At 45.9% G+C, this 21,694-nt stretch overlaps 1 protein-coding gene across 2 annotated transcripts in view; it reads left to right on the forward strand.

Moving 5' to 3' along the window:
• Nucleotides 1-20,730, forward strand: part of KDM5B (lysine demethylase 5B) — a 73,668-nt gene extending 52,938 nt beyond the window's left edge. The window contains exons 14-27 of one of the 2 annotated variants that reach the window (XM_081256133.1): nt 254-448; nt 2,857-3,038; nt 3,152-3,276; nt 4,172-4,322; nt 4,454-4,568; nt 4,975-5,330; nt 6,686-6,824; nt 9,204-9,383; nt 10,059-10,217; nt 13,972-14,457; nt 16,043-16,154; nt 16,797-16,987; nt 18,209-18,529; nt 18,987-20,730. In XM_081256133.1, the coding sequence (XP_081112259.1) occupies nt 254-448; nt 2,857-3,038; nt 3,152-3,276; nt 4,172-4,322; nt 4,454-4,568; nt 4,975-5,330; nt 6,686-6,824; nt 9,204-9,383; nt 10,059-10,217; nt 13,972-14,457; nt 16,043-16,154; nt 16,797-16,987; nt 18,209-18,529; nt 18,987-19,124 (2,850 nt within the window). In that variant the 3' untranslated portion in view covers nt 19,125-20,730. The remainder of the gene's footprint in view (nt 1-253; nt 449-2,856; nt 3,039-3,151; nt 3,277-4,171; nt 4,323-4,453; nt 4,569-4,974; nt 5,331-6,685; nt 6,825-9,203; nt 9,384-10,058; nt 10,218-13,971; nt 14,458-16,042; nt 16,155-16,796; nt 16,988-18,208; nt 18,530-18,986) is intronic. The other variant, XM_081256134.1, reaches the window with a different exon arrangement.
• The last annotated feature ends 964 nt before the right edge of the window (nt 20,731-21,694 follow it).

Consider the following 21,694-nt stretch of genomic DNA (forward strand, 5'->3'; position numbering starts at 1 on the left):
TCTACATTGTTGTAGACATTACTGCATTATTAATATGTTGGGTTTTTAAACCAGTTTTTAATTAATGTACCTAATTTGCCCAATCCTTCAGATGCAAAGATTTTAAAAGGTCCAAGGCTTGTTAGAATCTAGTTTTAGGATTGATATATGACCCAAGATGTGATATTTGGTAATTGATAATAAAGGTCAGGAGTCTTTGGAAACAGGAAGGGGAGAGATGAATGTCACGTGTCCTCCCTGTCTTTTGGCGCAGCTGCCCTTAGGCCGCCAGTGCGTGGAGCATTACCGCCTGCTGCACCGCTACTGTGTATTTTCCCACGACGAGATGATTTGCAAGATGGCCTCCAAGGCGGACGTACTAGACGTTGTAGTGGCATCAACTGTTCAGAAAGACATGGCCATTATGATTGAGGACGAGAAGGCTCTAAGGGAAACTGTTCGTAAATTGGTAAGGTTTCTGGAACCCCAACTGCATGTCATAGGGTGTTACTTAGTAGAGTTCTTAAGCACTTTGATACCATTTTAAGGAAGCTTTTCCTTAGTCTCATTTCCTTTAAGACCATTCTAATAGATGTATATGGGCGTCTCATTGTGCTTTTACTTTTCATTTCTCTAATGGCTAATGAATGATATATTGAACATCTTATCCTGTATTTATTTGCTACCTGCATGTGTATCTCTTTGGTGAAGTGTCTGCTCACATGTCTTGCTCTACCCCTTTTTCATGGGGTTGTCGGGAGACTTCTCTTTATTCTAGACACCAGTCCTTTATCAGATAAGTGTTCTGCAAGTATTTTATTCCAGCTAGTGGCTTGTCTTTTCATTCTCTTAGCAGTGTCTTTCAAAGAGCAGAAGTTTTTCATTTTGATGAAGTTCAGTTTATCAGTGTTTTCTTTTATGGATCTTTTTTGGTATGTCCTTCTTAAGAAATCTTTGCCTAACCAAAGTCACAAAGGTTTTCTCATGTGTAGTCATCTAGATTTTCTAGTTTTAGGTTTTACATTTAAGTCTTTAATCCTCTTAAGTAAGTTTTGTTTATGGCAAGGTGTGGGTTGAGATCATTGTTTTTGCATATGGCTGTCTAACTGTTCCAGCACCATTTCTTGAAAAGACCCCTTTTTCCATTGAATTACCCTGGCACCTTTGTTGAAAATTAATTCACACATGTGTGGAGCTACTTCTGGACTCTGTTCTAGTCTGTTAATCTATGCATTTGTCCTCTTGCTAATACCATATGGTCTTGATTACTGTAACTTTCTAATAAGTTTTGAAATGAGGTAGTGTGAGTCCTCCAACTTTGTTCCTTTTAAAAATTGTTTTGCCTATTTTAGTTCCTTTGCTTTTCCATATAAAGTTTAGAATCAGCTTACTGACTTCTACCAAAAAGCCTGTTGGCATTTTGATTGGAACTGCATTCAACCTATGGATAGTTTGGGGGAGAATTGACATCTTAACAATACTGAGTCTTCCAATCCATGGACATAGTCTATCCCCTCATTTATTTAGGTGTTCTTGATTTCTTTCAGTATTTTGTAGACTGCAGCACACAGGTTTTACACATATTTTCTTGGGTTTATAATAAGGTATTTCTCATTTGTTGGTACTATTAAGAATGGTACTTAAGAAATTTTTTTGATTTCCAATTGTTTATTGCTAGTATTTAAAAATACAGTTGAGGGCTTCCCTGGTGGCGCAGTGGTTGAGAGTCCGCCTGCCGATGCCGGGGACATGGGTTCGTGCCCCGGTCCAGGAAGATCCCACATGCCACGGAGCGGCTGGGCCCGTGAGCCATGGCCGCTGAGCCTATGCGTCCAGAGCCTGTGCTCCGCAACGGGAGAGGCCACAACAGTGAGAGGCCCACGTACCGCAAAAAAAAAAAAAAAAAAGGAAACTGCCTGGTTGAAGACCTCATTTATCTTGACAGTATCAGTTGGGAAATTCCTTGTTACGATTACAGTTTCTGTTGCACAGATTGTCGAACCTTTTCAAAGAACTTCCCATATAAGAGGCTAATAGACCACTCAGCGTCTTCGCATTGACAATTCCTGCACGATAGTCTTTTTCACCTGCCCCATCTTCTTTCCTTTCATTTATATTTGTTCTTTTTGTGGATTCTCCAGCAACATTGCTCTGAAGCCCTGTATAGCATTTCCTCTGTAGTAGAAAGTATACGCATTTCTTTTGCTCTTATCTAGACCCAAAATATGGACAAGGCCAATTTGGAGTAGAATAAACAGCTAATCTCCGTAGTTTTATGGGCCTGCTAATAACTGTTCTCATGCTCAGGTCAAAATGGCCAAACATAAAGACCTACCATGTCCAGAAGGGGTTCTCCCTAGATGGGTGAAATAATTAACTTGCCCACATTTGCTAGGTCCACACACATTTTAAAATTTTTATTTATTTATTTTTGGCTGTGTTGAGTCTTTGTTGCTGTGCGCGGGCTTTTCTCTAGTTGCGGCGAGCGGGGGCTACTCTTCGTTGTGGTGCGCGTACTTCTCATTGCGGTGGCTTCTCTTGTTGTGGAGCACGGGCTCTAGGCGCGTGGGCTTCAGTAGTTGTGGCTCGCAGGCTCAGTAGTTGTAGCTCCCGGACTTAGTTGCTCCGCGACATGTGGGATCTTCCCGGACCAGGGACGAACCCGTGTCCGCCTGCATTGGCAGGCGGATTCTTAACCACTGCGCCACCAGGGAATTCCTCCCCACATTTTTAATCAACGCACTCTCTACTCTCTACTTTGGTAAGGCTCTTTTTTTTTTTTTTTTTTTTTTTAAACTCAACTATTACATGTTTGTCTTGGGGGCTGGTGGATTGTATTATCCTTTGGAGATCTCTAAAGTACACACTTTATTCTAGGGAGTAATTGATGCAGAAAGAATGGATTTTGAGCTGTTGCCAGATGATGAGCGTCAGTGTGTAAAATGCAAAACCACATGCTTCATGTCTGCCATCTCCTGTTCTTGTAAACCTGGCCTGCTTGTTTGCCTGCATCATGTAAAGGAATTATGTTCCTGTCCTCCTTATAAATATAAACTGCGGTGAGTAGGAAGAATGATTTTTTTCTATGGAAAACACTAAATCCTTAGTATAAAACATCTGATTTCCTCCAAACCCACATATCTCAGAGCTAAGCCTGCTATTCTGTTTCCAGGTATAGATACACTCTGGATGATCTCTACCCCATGATGAATGCACTGCAGCTTCGAGCAGAATCTTACAACGAATGGGCCTTGAATGTGAACGAAGCTTTGGAGGCAAAGATTAATAAGAAGAAAAGTACGTGGTATATAGAAAGTGTCACTTGGTGATTGGCAAATTGGGACTGGTTGTAACATAGCCAACTTAAAGTTATCAGCAAATGGATTACTTGAAGCAGCCTGACTTAACCCATCTGTCCAGCCAGGTTTAGAGCTTTAGCAGAGGTTTTAAAGCCAAGAGTGAATGAGGCATATGTCCTTACATCAAAGTGAAGTCTTGATATATGAGTTGTGCAGGATCGTGTATTTAACAAACATCATATTGTTACCAAATAACCTTTACACCTCTTTGTCTCAGAAATAAAAGTATTTCACATTTTATATGGACCTTTAGAAAAGGTTTTTGTTTGTTTTGCTTGTTGTTTTTGAACTAGATCTCAGGACAAAGACAGCATATCGTCAAATTAAGAGTCTGTGAAATGCTGGTTTATTACTTCTTAGTTCAGTCAAAGTCTCTGTCTCTTGTTATTACATTTGAAAGTCACTGTTTCCCTTCGCATCTTTTCTTTCAAAGCGTTTTTCGTTTTTCGTTTGCTTTCCTTTCTGTCGCTCAGCAGGTGACTCTTCCCTCTCCTATTTAGGGGCGGGTGCAGGTCACTGTCTCTGAGCCCACCAGTTCCCTGCTGGGTGCAGAGTAAAATGCAGGAGGAAAAGGTGGTTCCAGCCACAAGAAGAACTGCGTTTGCTCTGCTTTGACAAGGCAGGGGTTCTTTGTTTCTTAGACATGTCCACAGTGAAGGGCAGTTCTAGGCGCTTTTAAAGCTTCCACTCTCGGCCAAAAAAAAAAAGAGCAAATTTATTAAAGAGGTAAAACATTGCAAATATCCATAGGTAAGAACTGATCAAATCGAACCTCCCCCTCTGTATTTCATACATAATGATCACAGAAAAGGTGATCTTTTCTTTATTCCTAGGCCTTGTCAGCTTTAAGGCTTTGATTGAGGAATCTGAGATGAAGAAATTCCCGGACAACGATCTTTTACGTCACCTCCGCTTAGTGACGCAGGATGCGGAGAAATGTGCCTCTGTCGCCCAGCAGCTGCTTAACGGCAAGAGGCAGACGAGGTGGGCGCTGTGCACGCCCTGGCTTGGGCTCTTCGGCAGCCTGTTGTGGCTGGTTTTACCCATGACATTGGAGTCTGGGGCTGGTGGGGTACCTGCTCTCATGCAGTCTCCTTGGGCCTTTGTCTGTCTAGGTATCGATCTGGTGGAGGGAAATCCCACAATCAGTTGACAGTGAATGAGCTTCGACAGTTCGTGAGCCAGCTGCACGCCCTGCCCTGTGTCCTCAGTCAGACGCCACTGCTGAAGGTACCTGGATGGGGAGGTGGGGCTGCCCGCCTTCCTGTATTTTGTACACGAGCCCAGTTCACATGATCAAGTTGTCTTCCCCTGTGGTTAATTTGTACATTTATTTGCAAATGCTTTTAGTAACCCAGTGTATATAAAGAGATTGTAACGGGCCTGCAGAGGAGAGAGAAGGTTGGAAATTTTTACCTTTCACAGTGACCACCAGCTACTACAGTTGGTACAAGTCTCTCTTAGAGTCACTTGTGTAACTGTCATTTGGCTTATGTATTATCTTGTTTACCCGTATTGTTGCTAGAATCAAGTGAAATGGCAGAGGGTCATGTTGAATATGCACTGAAGATTCTGAGTTTTCAAGAAGCCAGTTACTGAAAATATTGTTTTGATGCAACAACCTGTGTTTTTTAAGGATCTCTTGAATCGTGTAGAAGATTTCCAACAGCATAGCCAGAAATTGCTCTCTGAAGAGATGCCCAGTGCCACTGAGCTGCAAGACTTGCTAGACGTCAGCTTTGAATTTGATGTCGAGCTTCCCCAGCTTGCTGAGATGCGTGTTCGGCTGGAGCAGGCCCATTGGCTGGAGGAGGTGCAGCAGGCTTGCCTAGACCCCAGCTCCCTCACCTTAGATGATATGAGACGTCTCATAGACCTGGGGGTGGGTCTGGCCCCGTATTCAGCTGTGGAGAAGGCTATGGCACGGCTTCAAGAACTGCTCACGGTATCAGAGCACTGGGATGACAAAGCCAGGAGTCTCCTCAAGGCCAGGTAAACAAGCACACCCATGCCTCTGCCCGGAGAAGGCTGGCACTGTGTCCATCCGGGAGCGCAGAGCATGGGGAGTAGGACGGGTCGTGGGCACAGTAGCTGAGCTATGTGTGTGGAAATAGCTGAGATGTTTGGAGCTGCTTTGGAGCTTGGGCAAAAGAATATTAATTTCTTTCCTTGCTTAACCGATTGTGAAATGAATGGTTCAAATGGAAATACCTTTTCTAGAGTTGGTTTAATGAAATTTTCCTGGACCTCGAGGATAACATCTTTGAGAGAAGAAAACATTTACAAATAAGTGGAACTGTTTAAACCCACAGTTAATGAATAAGATTCCAAGAAGTCTTAAAGAGAAACATCTGAGAGTCAGTGTGCACTGTCTTTAAGATGAAGATGGTGCCATAATTCTCCACATTAATGCTGTAGCTTTGTGACCTTATCTATACTCGAGAGATGGGTTGGACTCAAGCTAACCATCCGAGGGGAGATGATGATTCCCTCCCTAATCTTGCTTTCTGTCTGACAGATCTTTATTATTCCAATTGACAACACAAAGTACAAGAAATACCTAGGTTGCAGACCTTATTTTGTAATCCTAAAATAGTGGTCACTGAGCAGAGAGCATAAAAGTTTTGGGTTCTGTGCTTTTGGTATATTGATATCCTGGAGATTTTTAATTTTCTTAGTGAAGCTGTATGAGTCTTGATAGCGTATCTAGTTTAACATAGCGTAAATTATCCCTAAGTTATCTTTTGCAAATGGAAGTTTATGGTTATTCCAATGTCAAATCAGAAATAAGTAGAACTTAAATGCTTCACTGAGTTATTTGTGTGAGAAATAAGTAGAACTTAAATGCTTCACTGAGTTATTTGCGTAAGTCTTATGCAACCATTTGAAAATAGATAATTTGATATCTAGTAGTTATTTGCTCTTTGAAAAAAGTTATTTGCTATTCTGAATTTCCTTTGAAGTGATTTTTCTTTTTTGTGGCAAACGGGGGCTGTTCTTCGTTGCGTTGTACGGGCTTCTCATTGCAGTGGCTTCTTTTGTTGCAAAGCATGGGCTCTAGGCGCACGGGCTTCCGTAGCTGTGGCGTGTAGGCTCAGTAGTTTTGGCTTGTGGGCTCTAGAGCACAGGCTCAGTAGTTGTGGTGCAGGGGCTTTGTTGCTCCGCAGCATGTGGGATCTTCCCAGACCAGGGCTCGAACCCATGTCCCCTGCACTGGCAGGTGGATTCTTAACCACTGTGCCACCAGGGAAGTCCCTGGAGTGATTTTCCTATTTTTTCTGGTAAGTAAACCACGAGAAAAGTGAGCCACAGTGTAAAAGCTGAGTAGCGTCATTTTGCTTTTGTAGGCCTCGGCATTCATTGAACAGCCTTGCTACAGTGGTTAAGGAGATCGAGGAGATCCCCGCATACCTGCCCAATGGTGCGGCTCTGAAAGACTCTGTGCAGAGAGCCAGAGACTGGCTTCAGGACGTAGAGGCCCTGCAGGTGGGTTTACAAAATGTCCCGTGTGTGTAAGTGCGTCTATAAAGAGCAGTAATGTAAACACTTGCAAAGGGGGATATGTTGGACCTCACTACACAGGTTCAGTGTTTGGGTTGGCCAGATTACTGATTTCTCTTCAACCTTGTGTAGATGCACTTACCCACCCTGTCTACTGTCCTGACTAGTTGGCTCAGTATTTAAAGCTTAGATAATTTAACCAACCTCTTCTAGGAGCTTGGGACCCTCCCATAACAGACTTAATTACTTGGTTGGGGTTGAAGAAAAAGAGCTAAAAATGAAGTTGTGGGAGAAACACAGTTTCTAACGTCTGACAAGTACGGCTGTCTCTTGCTGGCTTGCCAACTACTTGGAGTTTACATAATGAAGAGTAGCAGATTCAGTGAGTCTTGATACGTGATTACATGGCCAAACTAGGCCCTTAGTTTCACCAAGTAGTGACTTAAATGTGCTCCATACCTACAAAAGCAGTGAGATGAGCACGTTCTAAAGTAACTGTCCAAAGTAATCAGCACTGAGTATCTGTGCCCCTGTGCTAGATGTTATACTTGCTAAGACTTACCTATAAGTTAACATAGAAAATTAAATTCACTTGTAACATTATTAAGGTATAGACAGAATATATTCTATGTTTTTCCCAATTTTCAGCTGGATAACTTCATTTGAAAAGTGGTTGGTGGGAGTGTCTTCCTTTTTCTCTCTAACGATCATAAATCAGTGGGTCTTACGGGCCTACTGAGAAAAAAGATCTTTGAATTATTTAATGGGATAGGTTTTTAAATTTTTAATTTATATTGTTCTTGAGGCTTAAGTTCTGTTTTGTTGAAGCCATCAGATTCTAGGAATAAAATACCATCTGGTCTTCTGAATATCTATGTAATTTTAAGTGGTGCTAATTAACCAATTGCTAATGAGAAATGCCAAACAGGACAGTTTTAGCCACGTGTTTTCAACAAAACATCTGGACATCTGTTCTTGTTAATAGGGAAGAGAAGATACATTGTTTGATAAATATTACTTAATTAAGGGGCGACCCCAGCCCGCCAAGAAAAAACCAAGGAAAGTGTTTGCTGTGTACATAAACTTCCCCAGTGAGGGTTTTTTTTTTTTTTTTTTTTTTTGCGGCACGCGGACCTCTCACTGCTGTGGCCTCTCCCGTTGGCGGAGCACAGTCTCCGGATGCGCAGGCTCAGCGGCCATGGCTCACAGGCCCAGCCGCTCCATGGCATGTGGGATCTTCCCGGACCGGGGCACGACCGGGGCACGAACCTGTGTCCCCTGCATCGGCAGGTGGGCTCTCAACCACTGCGCCACCAGGGAAGCCCTCCAGTGAGGTTTTTGATGCAGGCTCTTGTCTGTGATTGTTGGAACTGTAGTGGTTACGGTCACTGTCCCCCCTTGCACTCATGGTTGCTGGCAGCCAGAAGGTGAGGTCATGACGATGAGGAGAGGTGAGCATATGAAATCAGAAGCAAGGACACATGTCTGGGTGGGTTTGCTCCCTTCACATGCTGTAACGTATGTACTACTTAGTACTGTGTTTGCAACAATGTCCATAAGGACAAAAAGCAAGTTTTGCTCCATTCCTAAAATAATAGCCTGGCCTTTCCTTGCGTCATATACTGAAGGAATAGTAGAGAGGTGTGAGCAACAAAAAGGAACCTCTTCGTGTTTAGTGGATTATTTATTTTAAAATGTCACCCAGTATTCTGCTGTTCACTTAGGGAGTGCTCCATATGTTTCTAAATGGAGTACCATAGGCAGAGCATATAATTTGTGAGACACCTTTTTTACGCATCCAGCAGAATACCTATGCCCTTATAGTTTCAATCCTGTGAGAATAAATAGAAGACCCCCAGATGATTCTTAATGCATAATAAAGTTGGAGAGCCAGTGGGCTTTCACAACTCATTTTTGGTTTCCTGAATAATCTATACTGAGTTACTATAATTCATCATTGGTGAGTGAATTGGAGTAAAATATTTGTTTTGTTGCTTTTATTTCTCTTGAATCAGTATGGAAATCCTTTGAGTTATTACAAATTTACATTTCTGCTGAATTTTTTTCAAACCATCCATAGGGACAAAAATGACAAGTGCATTGACAAGGGCATAAACAGTCTGAACAAAGGGACCACAGTATATGCCAGGTCCAAAGTTGTATCCATGGTCCCAGCACAAAGTAGGTTCTTACTTGTCGAGTGGAAGAACCCACGCTGCTCCACCTCCACCACCATCGGCCAGCTGGCAGGTTTTGTCAGCACCCGTCCATGAATTTAATATGTTGAAATCATGGGGTAGGCCCGGTCCGAATGGTACTTTTCCCACTTACATAGAAGTATTTTTTTTCCCCTTGATTTATTAGGCTGGAGGACGTGTGCCAGTGTTAGACACACTGATAGAACTTGTTACACGAGGCCGATCTATCCCGGTGCATCTGAATTCTTTACCGAGACTGGAGTCACTAGTAGCTGAGGTTCACGTTTGGAAAGAATGTGCTGCTAATACATTCCTGACTGAGAATTCGTCCTATTCTCTCTTGGAGGTAAGTTTGCAGTTAGCCCACCTACAAGACCTTAGGTCCCCTAGCCTGGCAAAACATGTAGTCCCTCACACACGGAGGTGGCATCACTGACTGATCTATGCTCTAGGAGTTATTTTTCTCAGTGGAGCCAGGGAGATTCTTCTAAGTTTCTACTGAAAGTTTCAATTGAAACTTAGAAGAATTTTGAAATGTCTTCTGCATATGTTTAGGGATAGCATTCACTGTCTAAGGAAGAAATTTTCCTCTTTGAAGTTCCTCAGTTTGTTGAAATTGGACGTTTAACCTTGGCCATGCTTCACCACTTGCTTTTAACAAGCTCAGTAAAAGATCTCATCCACCTCTCAAAGTGCTATAGTTGCACTTCCTGTGTTTTTTTGTAAGCTGATGCTGGTCGCACATTATGACTGGAATCGTTCTACATCACATTTTTTTACTTACTGTTTGATTGAATCTGGAATCAAAGTCTGTCTTTTTGTCAGATTTCCTTCTTTCTTTCCTCCCTCTCTTCCTTTCTTCCTTCCTTTGTAGAAGAGAGTTTCTGGCTTCAGGGAGGCATGTTACACAGAAAGTACTAAGAAACTCACATCCTTCCCACTCCTTAGGCTTTTATTTGGGGACTTCCTAATGCTTCATCTGAAATCCATTTTACCAGCGGTTGTGCTTTGTCCACATTAGGTGCTATGTCCTCGATGTGATATTGGCCTTTTGGGATTGAAGAGGAAGCAGAGAAAGTTAAAGGAGCCCTTGCCAAGTGGCAAGAAGAGAAGCCCCAGAGTAGAGAGTCTGAGTGACCTGGAGAGAGCTCTGACTGAAAGCAGAGAGACTGCTTCAGCTGTACGTACTGGGGTTTTTCCTCCTCTTTTCTCCATGGGGGAGGATAATTTCTAACTCTTCTCTTACTGACTGGTCATATTGGGAAGGCAAGTAGAAGAATAACTTTAAAAGTACTCTGTTTTACCAAAACGACTTTGGGAGAATTGTTACTTGTAAAAGTTTTGAATGGAAGGTGCATGGAGGTGCAAAGGATTCAGGGAAGACCTCCCAGGTTCAGAAACAATCTTTCCAGTGCCCGAGGCTTGGTCCAGGGATGCAGCCTCAGGACACCCAGGCTAACGGATATGGGAACTGCAATGCCAACTTACTAGTTTACAACAAGAAATACACTTAAAAGGGTACTGGATACTTTTGAGTCTGACCTGCATTTAGCGTAAGCTCTGTTGATTCAAAGATTGTATCATCTTCAGGAAGATGAAGCAGTATCTAGCTAATGTTTAGTGAGCAGAGTATCAGAACAGAAGAAGATAGCTGTGTGATCTGGATGCTTTTTGAAAATCTAAAAAAAAATTTTTTTTTAATTGAGCTATAGTTGACCTGTAATGTTTATATTAGTTTCAGTTGTATAGTACAATGGTTCAGTATATGTATATATTGCAGAATGAGCACTATAAATCTAGTTAATATCCATCACTACACATGGTTACGGTTTTTTTTCTTGTGATGGGGACGTTTAAGATCTACTCTCTTGGCAACTGTCAAATATGTAACATAGTATTAACGACTGTCGTCATGCCATGCTGTACATCACATCCTCAGGACGTACCTTGACCTTTTGATCCTCTTCACCCATCTCCCCCACCAGTTGCCTTTGGCAACTGCCAGTCTGTTCTCTGTGTCTGTGGGGTGGTTTTTGTTTTGTTTTGTTTTTGTAGATCCCACATATAAGTGAGATCATGCAGTACTTGTCTTTCTCTGACTTACTTCACTTAGCATGATGGTCTCAGAGTTCATCCATGTTCTTGCAAATGGCAGGATTTTCTTCTTTTCTATGGCTGATAATATTCCATTGTATATACATACCACATTTTCTTTATCCATTCATCCATCAGTGGACATGTAGGTTGTTTCCATATCTTGGTTATTGTGAATAATGCTGCACTGGACATGGGGGTACAGATAATCTTTTCAAGTTAGTGTTTTCATTGCCTTTAGATGTATACCCAGAAGTGGAATTGCTGGGTCATATGGTAGTTCTATTATTAGTTTTTAAGGAACCTCCATACTGTTTTCCACAGTGGCTGCGCCAGTTTACATTCCCACCAATAGTGCACGAGGGTTCCCTTGTTTCCACATCCTGCCTAACACTTGTCATTTCTTGTCTTTTTGATGACAGTCATTTTAACAGGTGTGAGGTGATAATCTCAATGCAGTTTTTCTTTTTTTTTTTGCGGTACACGGGCCTCTCACTGCTGTGACCTCCCCCGTTGCGGAGCACAGGCTCCGGACGCGCAGGCTCAGCGGCCATGGCCCACGGGCCCAGCCGCTCTGCGGCATGTGGGATCTTCCCGGACCGGGGCACGAACCCGCGTCCCCCTCATCGGCAGGCGGACTCTCAACCACTGCGCCACCAGGGAAGCCCTCAATGCGGTTTTGATTTGCATTTCCCTGATGATTAGTTATGTTGAGCATCTTATCACGTACCTGTTGTCCATCTGTGTATCTGCTTTGGAAAAATGTCTACTGGATCCTCTGCCCATTTTAATTGGATTTTTGGTTTTGGTAGTGGTGATGTTGTTTTGTTTGTTTGTTTGTGCTATTGAGTTGTATGAGTTCTTCATTGATTTGGGGTATTAACCCCTATCAAATTACAATTTGCCAATATTTTCCACCATTCTGTAAGTTGTCTTTTCATTTTGTTGATGATCTCCTTCCCTGTGCAGAAGCTTTTTGGTTTGATGAAGTCAAACTTTTAGGACGGTTTTGAAGGCACAAAGCATTGTCCATTCCGGAGCAGGAACATACCTGCTACCGGGCCTGGGCTCGTCCTTGGTCCAGGCACCTTCCTTCTGGTCTGATCCTTCGTAGCTGCCTGATCTCTCTTGTGATTGACATGGGATTTCCCTGATGTGTTTGTGTATTTTGACACAGACTTTCTTTGGCATGTTTGTCCCTTACTTCAGGCTCTAATCAGATGCGGCTGCCTGAGCATAATTCTGGTGTTTTCAAGGTGCTACTTTCCACTGTTATGTGGTTCGTTTTTGTAAAGACACTGTCTGTCTTGAGCTTTGCTTGTCTAGTCTTGCTGATCTAGTCTGTGAACCTCTGTACATTACCTGTTGATCACTTTGTGATCACATAACCCGTATATGCTGCCCGTACATTGTTTTTAGCTAGAGAAATAAGTAGGTTTCTTAAATAGACCAAAGGTTTGTTAGGTGGTTTACTTCTGGATCTGTTTCTTCCCTAATCCATCATTCATACATTTTCTTCTCTCATCCAGAAGAGTCGATCTGGCCTTAGGACTCAGTTTCCTCTTCTAGTCAATCGGGATGGATCTGGTGGTGGCTGGATCCGATCATCGAGAATGGTTTAACTATGACAAATTAACGTTTTAAGGACTTATTTATAGGAATAGACTTGGGAAAAGAATGGTTCCTGCAGCCTGTAGTTTTTATTTCTAAAGGGGAAGGCTCAGTTTTAAAGGCCTGTGTTTACCCCCTGTTGCTCTGTATTTCTCCCTCAGTGAAGTATTAGGATTTTGGTGGTCCAGCCTTCCACTGTGGGAGATGGATGTGTTATGTTCGAGGGGGTAGTGACTAACTCTGACATAGCTAGTGATTTGAATTGGTCACCCTTAGGCAGCTTTTACTTCATGGTGGGAGGTGAATAAATCTATAATGCCTGGACGGGTTTATGTAGTGGGCGCCTGGTCTGTTCACGTAGAAGTCCCTTGTATGGACAGCTTGTACATACTGGTCAGAAACATGTTCAGTGTCACTTCAGCTTTTTGTTGTGAAGCTGATTATGTTTGTGTTTTCAAGTCGCTTATACAGATTAACTGAACTCAGGACTTTGCTGAGACATGGCTCTCAGTTTTAATGGAGAGAAAAGACTTTATAATGAGTATACTTGCCACTTTCTGCAGAAAAGCAGCTTGCTTTTGTCTCTGCCCTAATGATCTTACAGAGTGTGAGTGTGTGTGTGTGTGTATCTGAGAAAGGGAAGTCTGGTGAAGTGGTTCTGTTTGATTCTTTGGTGAGGGACCCAGCTTCACTACGCACAGTTCCAGTGTCCAGCACACATGTAAGGCCTAATGTTAAAGGCAGTAAGAGACACAGGTTACTACAGCTGTTTAACAGACTTTCTCATCTAAAGTGCCTTTCTGGAAGAACTCAAAAGCTAGTGGAACTGAAAACAAATGGAAAACCTCAGAAATTAATACACCTAGACTGTGAAAAGCCTGTATCCTTCGAGAGAGGTACATTTTCTAAGAGAGAAGTGTGTGAGGAAGTTGGACTTCGAAGAATGGTGTGTGTTAGGTAGCTGCTCACACTGAGGGTTTGCTGGGTGCCAGTCAGAGCGTCTGTCACACAGCCCGTGTCATCGTCATAGCGGCCCTGTGAGGTGGGCACTGCTACTGACTCTACTTCATACGTGTGGAAATTTAGCCACAGTGGATGTTGTTGCCCACCTGACTTAGTGAGGCAGGCAGTCTACTCTGGAGCCCGGTGTTCTTAGCCACCAGGACCCTAGTTTCAGGAGAAGGCTGAGTTCTCTGTGACATTGTCCCTGATTGTTATCTCCTTTCTAGATGGCAACGCTTGGGGAAGCCCGCTTACGAGAAATGGAAGCCTTGCAGTCTCTCAGACAAGCCAATGAGGGAAAATTGCTGTCGCCAGTCCAGGATGTGGAGATGAGGGTCTGCCTGTGTCAGAAGGCCCCAGCTGCCCCCATGATCCAGTGTGAACTCTGCAGGGATGCTTTCCACACCGGCTGTGTGGCGGTACCCAGTATTGCGCAGGGCCCCCGGATCTGGCTGTGTCCCCATTGTCGGAGGTCAGAGAAACCTCCATTAGAGAAAGTTCTGCCCCTGCTGGCCTCCCTCCAGCGTATCCGAGTTCGCCTTCCCGAGGGGGATGCGCTGCGGTACGTGATTGAAAGAACCGTGACCTGGCAGCACAGAGCCCGACGGCTGCTCTCGTCAGGCAGCCTCCAGTCCACGCACGAGCGAGCGGGCGCAGGACTGCTACGTGGCAGATGGCAGGCCTCCGCACGACAGGCGCCAGAGACGAGCCAGGTGAGCCGGAACGCTCCTTCGCCGGTTATCGGACTCAGCTCTGCACCTTCTTCCGGAGCTGGGAGCTCCGGTGGTGCCGCCGGTACCGGCACCCGCTTCACCTTCGAGGGTTGCGCGCACCTGCCACGTTGCCTCAGTTCCCTCTGCTCCCGATAGCCGGGCACGCTTCCCGTGGAGCAGATGTCACCTCTTCATACGCGCATGTGATTGTTCCATTGATGTGTGTGAACCAGATGTATTTTTAATATACATGTGGGGTTTTTTTTGTTTTTTGTGTGTTTTTTTTGCGGTACGTGGGCCTCTCACTGTTGTGGCCTCTCCCGTTGCGGAGCACAGGCTCCGGACGCGCAGGCTCAGCGGCCATGGCTCACGGGCCCAGCCGCTCCGCGGCATGTGGGACCCTCCCAGACCGGGGCACGCACCCGCGTCCCCCTCATCGGCAGGCGGACTCCCAACCGCTGCGCCACCGGGGAAGCCCAATATACATGTGTTTTAAAATTCTTTGCTTGGCTGTTTTTTCCCTGCTTCCTCTCGTGTAAGTCACCGAGGAGAAAGGGGAAGTGCCTCCTCCTGTCTCTTGTTGCCTTTTGAGGAAGAAGAGGTTTTGAGGTATCTTGAGTGTTAGTAAGTTGCTTCAGAGCAGAGGTGGTGGGTTTCATACCATCTGTGATCTTTCTTCCAAAGCCAGATTCCCCTGAGCGTCACTGGGACGGCCGGGCTTCTCTCTTCTTCCGTGGGAGATGAGGAGTGCAGCCAGGCAGGCAGTACTCAGGCCTCTCATAATGTTAACCTGGTGACTTCCAAGTCTGGCAGATTCTCTTGCAGATACTACGCGTCCCTTGTGCTGCACCAGCAGAGATGTGTGAAGTGTAGGAGTTGAAGGTCATACAGATGAGAGACGAGGACAGAAGATTGGTCTCTGTTGTATTTGTTTTCTTGTCTTTTTAATTTCTCCCCAGGCTTCCGAAATACAGTGCCTGGCACTTAGCAAACGATGTGTTACATTTTTGTCTCATGGTTGAGTTGTGGGTATTTGGGTAGCCTACATTGGAGACATTTGTGTTCCTTAGACAGGATGTACTAGGAGTTCACCTATGTTAATAAAAGGGAAAGACACAGCTGTTATTTACTTACTAATTTGTGGTCAAAGGACTGTTTCTCCCAGCTCCTCTGATAAGCTCTGGTGAAGGTAGGGACGTGGATGTGAATACTGTCTGGCAGTTCCTCAGTTGGTTTACCCAGAGGGGGTGCATGGCTGTGTCAGTCGGGTTAGAATCTTCAGAAGGAGGATTACCTAGAGATTAAAAGGCCGTGCGATCTGTTTCCACCCAGAGAAAGGGACTGATTGCCCAGTGGTGCTCTTGACCTCTGCAGTCAGTCCAGGTACACCCAGGAAGGCCAAAGGCTTGCTGGATACGAGTTGGTTCGGCCAGATCTGAGTTGCCAGGAGACTTCTTTCAGTTTGGGCAAATCAAGTCTTTGTCTTTGCTGGTGGCTGCCTGATACCCCAAGCTACTTCCCTTGGGCTGGTGGGAGCGGTTTAGCCCTGGAGAAGCCTCACTGTGCGATGTTCTCCTTCCGCCAGCTCTCTCAGCCTCCTGGCTCCACGTCCTTCTCCTTACCTGGTGACTGGGACAGCAGAACCTCATATTTACACTCTCCCTTCTCTACTGGACGGAGCTGTATCCCCCTCCATGGTCTGTATTTATTATTATCATCACCATTATTATTGTTATGATTTTGAGGGCTGAATAGTAAAAAGTGATCGTGCAGTAGGTTTTTGTTGCACGTAAACCAGGAACCATTAAAAAGGATTTTATCCTCATACGTAGGATATGGATTACTATGTGTTTGCAAGGTAGGAGAAGAATCGTAGTTAAAGGCTCACAAATGCAAAAGAGACAGAAAGGAAGTCTCTATATCCATTGTTTTCAGGGATGAAAGGGTTCATGCCATGCCAACTGATAATTAAACCCCAGGCATCGTGGTCATCAGATGCTAAGTCATGGGTTCCCTTGTTGCTTCATTACTTAGGAGACTTGAGGGGGCTCTAGAGACCCTGCCTCCTTCCTCCTGTCCTTCCTTGAAGGCGACTCTCCCCCATGAGTTCTGCCTGGAACCCTGGGCCCGCTCAGAGTGCCCAGGCCCTGGCTCTTCTGTGCTTCTGTGAAAGCAGAGGTATCTCCCTCCTGCATTAGCAGGAGTCCTCCTAGTCATTGATAGACTTACACAGTCCAGTTTGGGCCTGCTACGCTGTGGCTCTGGGCCTGTGGAGTGAACCTCACTTGAAGGGAAAGGGTGGTAATGGGAGCGGTGGTCTTCCCTCACTCTTGTCTCAGGTGGGTGTCACCGTGATCTGGTCTGGTCTCCGACAGGTCTAAGCCCAGAAGTGAGTGAGCTGTTGATGGAGGCCCAGCTGCTCCAGGTGTCCCTTCCTGAAATTCAGGAGCTCTACCAGACGCTACTGGCAAAGCCCAGCCCTGCACAGCAAGCTGACCGCAGCTCTCCAGTGAGACCCAGCAGTGAGAAGGTGGGCGTCGGGGTCTGGGAGGCAGCGTGCTTCAGAGTGTCATCATCCATCAATAGCTCGGGGACGAGATGCTGTCTTTGGTCGAGGAAAGGATGCAGACCACCTACCCCACAGCCCTGTTCCAACGGCTGTCACTGAGCACTTTGGGCTCACAACCTGGATTTTGATGCTGGTTTTTAAGCCAGTGTGTGAAATTGTTTTTTCTTTTTAGCAAGGTGTGCTTCTCATCATTTCCATGTGATAATAGCTAGAAGCAGGATTATTTTTCTTCAGTAAGAGAATTACTGTAGAGATGAAAATGTAATTATAGCTGCAAAGGCCTTTGGGATAAAGCCTTCATTCTTGGAGTCAACATGTAACAAATGCTTTAACTCTTCTAAACCAAACCCAACAGCCGGTGTGAGGACCAGGTGACTAGACCAAGGGTACCCTTTTTTTGTTTGTTTGTTTTTTGGGTATTTTTTGGCCACACCGCACGGCATACGGGATCTTTAGTTCTCCGACTAGGGATTGAACCCATGCCCCCTGCAGTGGAAGCGAGGAGTCTTAACCACTGGACCGCCAGGGAAGTCCCCAGGGTGCCCATTTTGAGTGCTGACTTACTTGAAGGGGATAACTAATAATGTCCTGTTTCTTAGCAGCGTAAGATGCTGCTGCTGCTTCCTGTGAGCGAACTTACTGACCTGTAACCTTTAAGGCCCCTGAGAATGTAGTCAGATAGGGAGGAATCTCACTGAAAACAGCATGAGGGCAGACGCTGGCATTTAGGAGTTGTTTTTCATGATGACACCAAATAGTGTAGCACTGTTATCAGCTATGTTCAGTTAATGCACCTTCCTCCTATAAGGGGTGGAGATGTGCATAAAGAAGCAAGGTATTGCCTTGGTTCCTTAGCTGTCTGTGGGTTATTAACACCTAGATAGAAACTCTCTGGACGTCAGGCACTTCCTCGTGGGTTTGGCCAAAAGAATGTGGCATCTCCCATCTCCCAGAGCTGGTTGGCTGATTTGAAACGAATTGTGTCTGTGACATTTCTGTTTTCCAGTGTTGCTTTGGTAGACGAAACAGTGAAGTTAGGTGGTCCTGTAGGATGTGAAGGGGGGTGGGGTGGGGTGCAGCACATGTCGGTGTCGACGGGGAGCACCTGCTTCTCGTGCAGCCGGTTCTTAGCATCGCTGGTTTGGGCGAGAGGCTAAATGGAGTTTGCCGTCTTCCACCCAGAGTGACGGCTGCCGTGGGAAGCGAGACGGAGTCAGCGGCCTCGAGAGCAAAGTAAAGAGACGCCTGGAAAGAGAAGGTCTCTCCAGTGAGCGGTGGGATCGAGTCGCCAAATTGCGGACCCCTAAAAAGAAGAGGATCAAACTGAGCCACCTCAAGGACACGAACAGTTTCAAGTTAGAGCGGGCGCGTGGCTATGAGCTGGTCCCTTCTGCCGACACTCAGTCCCTGCCCTCAGACACGTCCTGCTCGGAGCAGGAGGACTCTGGGGACGAGGACGCCGTCTGCCCGGCCGTGAGCTGCCTGCAGCCAGAAGGAGACGAGGTCAGTGAGGTTTGGGCCGTGGAGGAGGTGCGTTCCCTTAACTCAGAACCCCTGTAAGCCACAGCTCACCTGGCCGGGCCTCTCTCCTGCTTACCTGCCTTGAGCCGATCTGAGTGGATGCTCACCTCCCCCACTGGTGTCTCTGCTCACATCGTTCCTGGGTCTTCTCCCTTTGCCTGAAGAAACTCTTCCTCTTCCCTTTTTCCTTTGCCTGCTCCTCCAGCGTTCACCGCCCGGCGCTAAGAAGGTGGGAGGGATGCTGCTACCACGCCCTTTGCTTCCGTGTCACAGGGCTGCGCTGTCTTAGCCCCAGAGCAGTCACCACTTGAAGACTGGCTTTGACTCGGTCGCTTGGGCTGCTGTGCCCGAGGTCCCAGTGCTGGGGCAGTGGCCTGCCCGGTGTCTGTCAGGCCTGTTCTTCCCCTGAAAACCCCGTCTCCCTGCTCTCTGTAACCAGGTGGACTGGGTCCAGTGTGATGGCAGCTGCAATCGGTGGTTCCATCAGGTCTGTGTTGGTGTCTCTCCCGAGACGGCCGAGGAGGAGGACTACGTGTGCGCGTGCTGCGCGGCGACGGACGCGCCAGGCCGGAGATAAAACAAACAGACCCTAACTGTAATTCAGGACTCGGCCAGAGGACTCCTCCAGTGTCGCAGCAAAGCTGCAGGACTGGCATTCAAACCAGCCTGTGAACGGTGCTATTTCTATTCCTTACGGGATCATTTTTCCAGAACTCTTTGAAAAAAAGAAAAAAACGACTAAAAAAAATTTTTGACACTTTTTGTATTTTTTTCCTTAAGAGCTGTTTGTGATTGTTGAGGTTTGAAATGCTGACTGTTTTTTGCAGGGGTTCCCACCAATGTGGAAGGATTGGAGCTTGCACCTTTTCATGTACAGCATTAAAGTCTTACCTCTTTCTGGGGTTTACCGGCTTAAGAGTCCAACTCAGTTTCAGTGCCCAGAAGAGCACCAGAAATTCCAGTAAATCCTCATTTGAGGGATTTCTCTCTTGTTTACTCTGTTACCATATTGGGGAGCTTAAGTTTTTCACTTTTGGGGTTTTTGTTTGTTTCTTTTATCCACTTTTCTTTTTTTCCTGGTAGACTAGGTTTATTTATCTAAGCAATAACTTCCATGTTGGTTTCAGTGGCTGGAATTAAAACAAACTTCCAAACAGCGTGTTGGTGCTTTAGCATCTGGTTGATGTCAGAACGCAAACGTCTAGTTTCTAGTGTCACTGGTGACCTAGTGACATAGAAAAGAGGCTGCTCTCTAAGTACCTGCCACAGCTGTATTTTGGCTTTCTCCTTGCTCCTTCCCTCCTCGCCTGTTTTTTTGGTAGCTTGTATCAAAAAATGTTGCAGTTTATATTGTGGAATAAATCCTTGGTCCTAATATAACACTACATGCTGGTTATTTAGAGCCATGAGCCTACATCTGCTTCTGCCCCTCCACCTGTGGGCTTTGAAGAGCAGAGGGGTTGCTTGCTTTTGCCTCTGCCCAGCCAGGCTGCAGTAGCGGTGGATAGTAGCCTGCAGACCTTAGGGGATTCTTCTGTATCCTGCTCTGTTCAGTGGGCCATATGCCTCCAGTCCGCACTAACAAAGACCCCCCTTTCCTCCCGTCTTCAAGGAATAGAACCTGTCTTTAAAGCCATGCTATTTTTAAGTAAGCTTTCTCAGAATGTTGGCAAATCATTCCAGTCCTCACATCGGCCCTCCTTGTGGGAATGATATCTTTATTATATTTGAATTGACAGGGAAACTTGGTTCAGGGTTGAGATGTCAGAAGGGGAGACGAAAGGAGAGTTCACCCTCACAGAGAGCTAGGAGGGTGTGGGTCAAGGAAACACTTGTGAACACGCAGGCTCTGCCCTCTCGCTTTCCTTGCTGTCTCTCTCTCTCTCTCTCACTGTTGTTACTGGTCATGGATGGCTCACAGCCTTTCCCTGCCTTTTCTTTTTAAAGGGCCCTGTTCTGCAGTGGAGAAGACATTCTGGTGAACAGACTCTTGCTTGCTGTTTGCTATCCTGTTGCTCATAATACCTGTTTTCCCTCCATTCTATAGCCATAAACCTGAAGATGGGTAGAAACAGTGGGTCTTTAATAAAACAAAAAAAACAGCAGTTTGTGATGTAGCAGAGATTTAAATGTGTACTGCCCCCTTTTATGCAATTCAGATAATTAAACCTCTTTAAGAATGACTTTGAATCGTCTGCAGTTTTCCCAGAGTTGTCATATTTCTCCTTGTCTGATGGGCTTCTGGGGCCAGTGGAGAAGAACAATCTCAGAGTCCCATCTGGAGTGGCAGGGGTTTTGGCCTTTTTTTTTTTTTTTTTTCCTTCATTGACGTGTAGTTGATTCACAACGTTGTGCCAATCTCTGCTGGTTTCTGGCCTTTTTAAGCACCCCGATTCTTAGACTCCCCGACATTGGGGCACGATGCTGACTCTCCCAGTTCCACGGAGAACATAAGCTTAAAGGGGACTTTGCTCCTGGAATAAAGCCTTTGCCTGTAGGGAGCTTCTGCCCATCTGGTGTGCACCTCCCCTGCCCCACAAGCTTTTCTTCTTCACCTGGAGGGTGGTTCGCAGTCCCTGACAGTAGCACCCTTGTGCTGAAGAGTCTCTGCCCCGGGTGGGGGGTGGGGGCAGGAGTGTGTGTATGTAAACCGCCTCCCCCCAGGGGGGGCCATGGTCTGTTACACACATCGGTACTGAAGTTGAAGGCCTGTCACGTGCCAACAGTTATCCTGCTAGTGAATGATGGCGGCTCTCCTGGAGCCTCCATCCTACCTGCACGCCAGCACGACGTGGAAACACGGACCCCCGACGGACGCCTTCCGTGAGGGCCCCACCGAGACCCCGGAGTGGGTGTATTATCTACAAACCGTGCTTGTGCGTGTGAGCTGTGAGGCTGGCCTGTACCCTCGTGGATACCCGAGGCAACACGCGCGAGACGGTAACACACGCAAGCTGACGCTGTTCCGTCCCGGGTCTTGCAGCTGCGTGAGGTGTGAGGAAGAAAGAAAGGGCTGAGTGAGATTGGAGCCTAAGCCAGGAGGGCACGTGGGTGAAGAAAGAATCTGGTGCCCCCGCCTCAGCGCCGTGACTACTGTGTTTGTTTTTCCTCCCAAATCAGGCTGTAGGATCTCTCACCGAGCGCAAA

This window comes from Mesoplodon bidens (assembly GCF_964165515.1).
Source record: "Mesoplodon bidens genome assembly, chromosome: 2".
Taxonomy (NCBI): Eukaryota; Metazoa; Chordata; class Mammalia; order Artiodactyla; family Ziphiidae; genus Mesoplodon; species Mesoplodon bidens.